Genomic DNA, 8,749 nt, shown 5'->3' on the forward strand with positions numbered 1-8,749 from the left:
GAGATGCTGCATGTGAGAGTGATGCAGAGGAAGCCTTTGCTCCGCCCACAGCACAAACAGAGACGCTGAAGCACATTTGGACAAACCAGCTTCATTCTGGGGTGTTATGCATGGAGGATACAGAACACAGCAAGAAAAACACCTGCTGCCTCCAGTAAAATATGGTGGTGGTTTCATGCTGTGGGGTGTGGGGCCAGTGCAGGGACTGGGAATCCTGTCAGAGTTGAGGGACACATGGATTCCACTCAGTAACAGCAGATTCTGGAGAATCAGAGACAAAGCTGAAGCTGCTCCGGGGCTGGATCTCTCAACAAGACAACGACCGAAACACTGCTTTAAGTCCACTGAAGCTTTCATGCAGAGGAACAAGGACAACGTTCATCTCAGTCCAGACCTGAATATTATTGAACATCTGTGGTGTGAGTTAAAGAGAGATGTTCATGCTCAGAAGCCATCAAACCTGAATGAACTAGAGATGTTCTGTAGAGGAAGGATCCAAAATACCTTCAAGCACAATCCAGACTCTCACTGGAAGCTACAGGAAGCGTTTAGATGCTGGAATTTCTGCAAAAGGAGGATCTGCTAAATATTGATTTCATTTATTTTTTTTGTGGAGCCCAAATTTATTCATCTGCCTGATTTTGTTTAAACAATTCTTGCACATTTTCTGCGAATCCAATAAAGTTAATTTCACTTCTCAAACATCACTGTGTGTGTCTGTGATATATTTAACTGACAGTTTTTATTGTAACAACGATTTAAACAGGAAAATAATGACTATGAACAAGGCTGCCCAAACGTTTGCATCTCACTGTAAATGAAAAACCTGCCAGGCACGGGGACAAGGGTCAAAGTCACAACTCAAATACTTTTTTATCTTTATTTTATTATTAATAATCAGCTATAAAAACAGTAAAATGTGTATTAAACCTTTTCCTGGGTGTATTTGGCTGAACACAGACTGTGTCCTGAAATTGCACCTTGAATTTAAGGACCTGCACAGAAATCTCCATATAGTTGCCTCAAGGTCCAATAACGGGACAGAAATCTGCTATTGCTGCACATCTGTTTGTGAGAGTGCTGCACTCTGATTGGACCACGTCTAAACACGTGATTTATAAAAATAACTTAAACTTAAAAAGATGGAAAAGTGGTGTTTAGGGTAACGATCCTTTAACAAATCTGCAGATTTTATTTGAGTGAAGAGAACTGAGGAGTCGCGTCACTGCTGCTGTTATAGTGGATTGTTTCCTGTAAAGCACTTCGTGAAACACTACAGAAATACTGCCAGAGTCACTGCTCTTGAACGCACCATTTGTTTGACCTCTTCGGGGTAAATCTTCAGACTGCGGGGGTCGATCAGCTTGTTTCTCTCAGATTTCCTCAGAGGCAGCAGGCAGCGCTTCCCCTAAACGCAGCACAGGAGAGGACAGGACGGTCAGACCGTGGACTGTACTGAAGTGAGGATGACGAGGATGAGAATGATACCGCTTTCCGTCTGCGGGCATCGAGCTGTCTGAAGTAGGTGGTGATGTAGAGGTTGTCGAAACAAATGTCCCTGTTGTACCGCCCGAGGTACCCGAACGCCCTGCAGAGGAGAAAGAAGACGGAGATGAAGGTGTGAATCTTAACGGGATGAAGGTGAAGGTGAGACTCTTACTGGGTGAAGATGGTGATGAAGGTTAAGGAGAGGAGCATCTGCAGGATGTTCAGCACCCGTCCCGTCGTTGATGTCAGATTCTGGATGGATGTTTTGACAGCGTTGGTGAACTGTTGGTCCAGCAGAGCTTCGCTCAGCGGCGGCTGCTCCTCCTCCTGCGAGACGACACGCAGGTTACATTTCAGCCGGGTTCGTCCTGCGGGTGGCGCCGGAGGACGGGCGGAGCAGGTCTGACCTCTACGGTGAGCTCGGTGCTGAACTCTCTGGACAGCAGGTCAACCGAAAGATTGAGCCGGTCGAAGAGTTGACCAAAGTTTCCCTCCACGGGAATGTTGTCCCTGCACCACGGAGTCATGACTGACGGGAGGAGAAGAACTAAAGGTCACAGCAGCTGTGTCACCAAAACACCAGGATTATCAACCCTGAAGTAATAGATTCAAAAATAATCTGCCGTTTACGTTTGAGGACACTTGAGTACGATATACGTTATATGTTTGCACACCTTCAAATTTAAAGGAGCTTTTTGCAAAACCTTAAGCTAAATGTAATAAAAACTTCCACCACAAGATGGCAGCGTTTACCAGAAAGGTTTAGTGTAGTCGTTTATTTAAATATTTAAAAATATAACTGCTCGTTTTTACTCTTCGAGCTCCCAGAACAAGTCGCTAAATATTACTTTAATGTGAATTCTGTTCAAATGTCAAACTAGCACCAAGCTAACAATAATAGCGTTGTCATGCTGTGTTGTGATTGGATGCTACACTCAGTGTCACCTTGTGGCTCAAAGTGGTATTACACCAAAGCACCGGAGTTTTATTTTTTAAAGCAACAACTTTCTGGTGACAGTTTAAATGTATTCTGATGTTTGTGAGTTAGAAAGAGTAGAGACCGTTCAGCTGGATGTGGACGTATAACCGTTTACCTTTCATGATGTCACACAGGAAGTGAAACTTCATTGAAATGCAGAGGATGTAGTTGATGACGGGGACGGGGATCGCCTCCAAACACGCTGTCCACCTGTTGGCGAACCAATCGACGCAGCGCTGCACGCCCTGAGCCACTACACCTGGGGATCGAACCACGCACGAGTTCTCATCAGTTTGTGAAGCAGGTGTGAAATCACTTTGAATCACATCAGTGACATTTAAAGCGATTTTCTCGTATTTGTGACACGAGGATGATGATCAACAGTTTCCTTCTGTGTTGTGTTTCCTGCCTGAAACTTCACGCCTGGTGTTTCTGACTCACTGTCGCACTGCTTTAGGGTCTTGGCGGTGAACTCCTCCTGGGTGCTGTTACCGCCGCCTTGTTTAGCTTCGAATCGGTCGTATCCGTACTGAAGGACCATCTCGTCTCTGATGCCCTGAAACTTCTTGCTGACATTTAAAGCCTCCAACTCAAAACCTTCTTTATCGTCCTGGAAGAGAAGATGATCTGAGGCCCTTCAGCTTCATGTTCAGGTAGGTTGATAATTATTATTATGTTAAACTTTGAAACATATTCCTCTCACCACGAGCTCCTGTGTGATGATCAAAAATGGCTTGACGGCTTCTCTCCACAGCAGCTTGCTGTGACGCACCTGCAGGTCCAGGTTGCAGCTCACAGACACAGCGGCGGCCTCCACATTACGCTGGATGTTTGAAACTGGGCCTGCAGACGGGACGCAGCGTCACATGACACAAAACTCACCTGAAGACATGTTAATCAGACCCATTCAGCCGCTGAGGTAACCAATCGTATCTGCATGTTATTTATTAACCTTTATTTAACCAGGAAGATCCCACTGAGATTAAAAACATCTTTTTCAAGGGAGACCTGGCCAAGACAGGCAGCAGCAGCAACACACATGCAACAATAAGTGAAAGAATACAAATAAAATAAAATAAAATTCAATAAAATTCAAATAAAAATAAATAAATAAATCAGTTAAAATGACAACCAATCTAATTGAAACAGTTGCATGTTATGGACTTGGCCTCAAGGATCCGTAGTTTAGATTTAAAAGCACTTAATGAAATGAATTCAGTCATTTTCCTTCTGCAGTTTGTTCCAAGCCGACGGGGCTAAACGAACAAACGCTCTTTTACCAGGTTCAGTTCGGGCAAATGGAGCAGAAAGCAACAAGTAACCATGCGGACGAAGAGAACGACCAGCATGTTTCATTACAAGCAGGGAGCATATATAAGAAGGCAGCAACCCAAGTATGGCCTTATATATAAAACTGTATAGATGAGAGTTACGGTTAGTGATGAACCTCAGAGAAGCACGATACACAGAATCAACCATTCGAAGACACTGAGCAGAAGCATTCATATATACAGCGGGGAAAATAAGTATTTGACACATCAGCATTTCCAGCAGTAAGGGGATTTCCAAGTGGACTATTGACACAACATTCCCACCAGATGTTGCCATCAAGCCAAACATTGAAGTCATACACACAAATCAGAACATTTAAGTATACAAGTTAAACCATAATAAATAAAGTGAAATGACACAGGGAATAAGTATTGAATACATGAAGATAACAAGGGGCAAAATGACATAGAAAGCCAGGAGATCACCTGAAATCTGTCAGTAGTGATGGAGAAACCCAGTCCCCTATCAGTACTAACTGGAATCAGCTGCTGTAGTCCTAATTGATGGCCCATAAAGGCCCCTCATTACCCAGAAGGCACACAGGAAAGACTTCATGATGGGTAAAGGCAAAGAACTCTCACAAGATCTGCGTAATCTCATCGTTGAAAAGCATTGTGATGGGAATGGTTATAGGCGCATTTCCAGAATGCTGAATGTTCCTGTGAGCACTGTGGGGGCCATTATCCGGAAATGGAAAGAGCATCAGTTCACCATAAACCAGCCACGATCAGGTGCTCCACGCAAGATCCCTGTCCGAGGAGTCCACAGAATAATCAGGAGAGTACTCCAAGAGCCAAGAACCACTCGGACAGAACTTCAGGAAGACCTTGCATCAGCAGGTACTGTTGTGTCAAAGAAAACTATAAGCAATGCACTGACCCGCCATGGCATCCATGCACGCTCACCACGCAAGACTCCATTGCTGAACAAAAAGCATGTCAAGGCTCGGTTAAAATTTGCGCAACAGCATTTGGAGAAGCCTGTGGATTATTGGGAGACTATAGTATGGTCAGATGAAAGCAAAATAGAACTTTTTGGCAGTCATTCTACACACCATGTTTGGAGGAGAAATGGCACTGCTCACCACCCCAAGAACACCATACCAACAGTTAAGTTTGGGGGTGGAAGCATCATGGTTTGGGGCTGCTTTTCAGCAAGGGGTACTGGCAGACTTCATATCATTGAAGGCAGGATGAATGGAGCGATGTACCGGGACATTCTGGATAAGAATCTGCTGCCATCTACCAGGAAGCTAAAAATGAAAAGAGGGTGGACATTCCAGCAAGACAATGATCCCAAACACAAGGCCAAGGAAACAATGAAGTGGTTCCAAAGAAAGAAAATCAAGTTGCTTGAATGGCCCAGTCAATCACCTGACCTAAATCCCATAGAGAATCTATGGAGAGAACTGAAGATTAAGGTTCATAGAAGAGGCCCAAGGAACCTCCACGATTTAAAGACCGTTTGTGTGGAGGAATGGGCCAGAATCACTCCTGAGCAATGCAGACGACTGGTCTATCCATACAAGAGGCGTCTAGAAGCTGTAATCACCAACAAAGGCTTTTCTACAAAGTATTAAATAAAGTGTGTTCAATACTTATTCCCTGTGTCATTTCACTTTATTTATTATGGTTTAACTTGTATACTTAAATGTTCTGATTTGTGTGTATGACTTCAATGTTTGGCTTGATGGCAACATCTGGTGGGAATGTTGTGTCAATAGTCCACTTGGAAATCCCCTTACTGCTGGAAATGCTGATGTGTCAAATACTTATTTTCCCCGCTGTAGAATGTTGAATTATGTATTTAATAAAAGATTTAATCAGCCACAGACATACTGGGTCCAGTGAGGCCTGTGGACCCAGTATGTCTGACTGTCTCAGTGCACTTTAATGTTGGACCACTCAGACTCATAAATGTTCCTGTGCAGGCTCACAGGATCAGTGACGTCCTTTAAACCAGCGGTCTCCAACCTTTTTTGCACCACGGACCGGTTTGTGCCCGACAATATTTTCACGGACCGGCCTTTAAGGTGTCGCGGATAAATACAACAAAATAAAACTAGTACAGGTACCGAAAACAGAAGATTTATTCATAACACACGTGAAAAGACCCAGGAAAACCGAGTAAACGATAAAAACGATAACAAAATAACGCTGAAAACCGATAAAAACCCTGAAAACTATACATTTCACACCTGAGCCTCAACTCTCGCGGCCCGGTACCAAACGACTCACGGACCGGTACTGGGCCGAGGCCCGGGGGCTGCTTTAAACCACTTCTTGAAACACGTTCCAACACTTTTATGTCACTCATCACATGCGAGGTCTTTGTAGTCTTTGACATTGTAGCTGTTGTCAAATTAATTTCATTCATTCACATGTATTTAGTGTTCATTCATCCTAAGTGGTCATCCTAAATGAAGGTTTTTGGTTCATGAGGATGAAACATTTCACCTCTCAACAAAGAAGCTTCTCATTTTTAAAACTGAAGATGCCTGAAGTGAAACGTCTTCATGAACCAACAGGAAGTGCAGCCGGCCTCAGTCTGAGCCCTCGGGACGACGCACACAGTTGCTGTGTCCCATTTCAGGGTCTGCACGCTTGAAGTACGCATTTTAAGTGCGGTTACGTCACCGCCACGCGACGACGGCTGTCCCAATTCGAAGTGTACTTCAAATGCATGCTCCAAATGCGCCGTCGGTTTCCCCAAATATCAAGCGTGGTCCGGTGCACGCTTCGTGGTCCCATATATCCCACAATTCATAGCGCGGCGGTGGGTGTGGATAATTTTGCCGCAAAATACGGCAGAAGGGAGCGGCCGAACTGTCAAAGGTAAGTACTGAATATGACGTCACTTAATTGTGTGCGAATGTTTAATAATGAAGAACATTAAAACATTGCTGTTGGCCACATGTCGGCAAAGTTATGTGACACTAGTGATGTTTGTACTTTCAGCATTAACTTGGTTTTAAAGCATATATATATATATATCATAATAATCTGACAATAATATAATATTGGCCATATTATATTTACATTACCACAGTGAGATGATTTTAGTCTCGTGACCAACATTAGTTAATTGTTATTTACTAGCTAATCTTAAATGACTGTTCAGTACAGAAATGAAGCCCAACAATCATGTTTTACAGTCCTGTGGTCTCAGCCTCAGATACTCAACTAATCACAGTGATGTCATGACAAAAATGAATGAACAACAAAACATTTTTCTCCTTCATTTCTGTCACACAAAGCTGTAACGTTTCTCGCGGTTAGTATCATGGTTGCTAGGCAACCTGAACAGCGCGACGAAGGCTAGACCGTCCCATTTCACAAGCCTCTCACTTCCGCACTTCTCGTACTTATAGCACGTACGTAGTACGCGTAGTGCCCGTACTTCAAGCGTGCAGACCCTGAAATGGGACACAGCTATTGATTGTTGGTGTTGTCTGAACTGTTTAACACTGATCAGTATATCAGCCTATCACACTGGAGCACTGACTGCACTGACCTCTGCTGGTTGGATTGCTGCACTTTGTTTTTAACAGTTTAATGTTTGCTGATAAAGTGTTATTAAATCTGTCCTGCTGATCAATATTTTGCTGACATGAAACAGTGGAGGTTGTAGAAAAGTTATTTGTGGATTTTACGTTTTTTTCTAAATGAATCAATGATTTGGTTTCAGGGATTCTCCCCAAACACACGAGCGAGGGGAGCAGACCGAAGACAGTTTGGACATCTGTGCAGGTACAGACGAGAGGAGTGGATCCTCCCTCCGCCTTCTGAGCTCATTATTTTTGTTTTTTCAGTTAAAAAACCAAACGTGCTGATTCCTGCAGATTCATGAAGCTTTGGACTCACTGGACACGAGAATGTTTCTGATACGACTCCATGAAAAAGATGACCGTGGCGGCCACACTGTGAACCGTGCGCACACTCTGCACACGTCTGCGTCTGTTTACCTGCGTACAGCACAGACAGCGTCAGCAGCATCAGGTAGGAGCGGCCGCGGGAGCCGAGCATGCTGGGAAACATGAGGAGGACCGAACACCTGAAGGACGAGGACAGGAGTCCGCCTGCGAGACACACGGCTGAAACACACACTCGGTCAGATCTCCACGTGCTTCAAACGTGTTTCAAAGAACAGGTGTGAGTGTGCGACCTCGCCTCACCAACAAACACACATCCTACTGCCACCTTCAGGTCAAAGGTCAGCGGGAGGTTGTGGGCAATGCCCAGGAACAAGACTGATGGTGAGACGAACAACGACAGGAGTCAAACATCACGTCAGCTTTTTTCTAACAACCTTTCAGAATAATAATAAAAGAAGTTTATAGTAACAAATGATAAAATAACACAATATCAAAATAAAGACAACAATGTGACTAAGTCATAATAACATCAGCTAGTATATCACAATGAATGAAACTATTTAGTGAGAGGCTGATGCTGTGCGCTCGTGCCGCTCCGAACAGCTGATCGGCCGCACAACGAGCGCAGCTCTGCGGCGTCTGTTCGCTCTGACGCCCGCGCTGGTTTCCAACGTGTGAGGCTTGAAGCTCAGAGATGAACCGCGCAGGTGTGTCGCTGGAGGTGTTACCTGTGCCGGTCGCTACTCCAAACAGCGCCCTGAAGAGCGGGCGAGCCACCGGAAACTCCTCTGATTGGTCGAAGAGGAACCGATGGACAACTGGAGGCAGGACGGTCTGAACGCACCTGTGCGCCGCTGTAAGGAAGCACAAACACCCGGAAACAGGTTTGGACGGTGGGCTGGCAGCCTCAGCGCTGATCAGCTGAGTTTCGAGTTGTTGTGGGTGAACTCACAGCTGTGACGTGTCCCGCTGTCAGCCATCATTCACCACAAACCACTCCTGAACCTGCATTCAAACACACACCGCTCACAAACGTGTCGCCGTTTGACGGTTGGAGCTTCTGTTGGCTTCGGCCT

The 8,749-nt window shown here is 44.8% G+C and overlaps 1 protein-coding gene across 3 annotated transcripts in view; it reads right to left on the reverse strand.

Moving 5' to 3' along the window:
• The window catches only part of dcst1 (DC-STAMP domain containing 1), a 14,720-nt gene extending 5,979 nt beyond the window's left edge, over positions 1-8,741 (reverse strand). For 2 of the 3 annotated variants that reach the window (XM_085176305.1, XM_085176306.1), the window contains exons 1-11: positions 8,626-8,741; positions 8,402-8,527; positions 7,974-8,048; positions 7,764-7,892; positions 3,171-3,310; positions 2,909-3,077; positions 2,583-2,726; positions 1,896-2,017; positions 1,661-1,815; positions 1,489-1,588; positions 1,313-1,408 (exon numbers count right to left, since the gene is read on the reverse strand). In XM_085176305.1, the coding sequence (XP_085032431.1) occupies positions 1,313-1,408; positions 1,489-1,588; positions 1,661-1,815; positions 1,896-2,017; positions 2,583-2,726; positions 2,909-3,077; positions 3,171-3,310; positions 7,764-7,892; positions 7,974-8,048; positions 8,402-8,527; positions 8,626-8,656 (1,287 nt within the window). In that variant the 5' untranslated portion in view covers positions 8,657-8,741. The remainder of the gene's footprint in view (positions 1-1,312; positions 1,409-1,488; positions 1,589-1,660; positions 1,816-1,895; positions 2,018-2,582; positions 2,727-2,908; positions 3,078-3,170; positions 3,311-7,763; positions 7,893-7,973; positions 8,049-8,401; positions 8,528-8,625) is intronic. The other variant, XM_085176307.1, reaches the window with a different exon arrangement.
• Between the last annotated feature and the right edge of the window lie 8 nt (positions 8,742-8,749).

Source organism: Neolamprologus multifasciatus, chromosome 11 (assembly GCF_963576455.1).
Source record: "Neolamprologus multifasciatus chromosome 11, fNeoMul1.2, whole genome shotgun sequence".
Lineage (NCBI taxonomy): Eukaryota > Metazoa > Chordata > Actinopteri > Cichliformes > Cichlidae > Neolamprologus > Neolamprologus multifasciatus.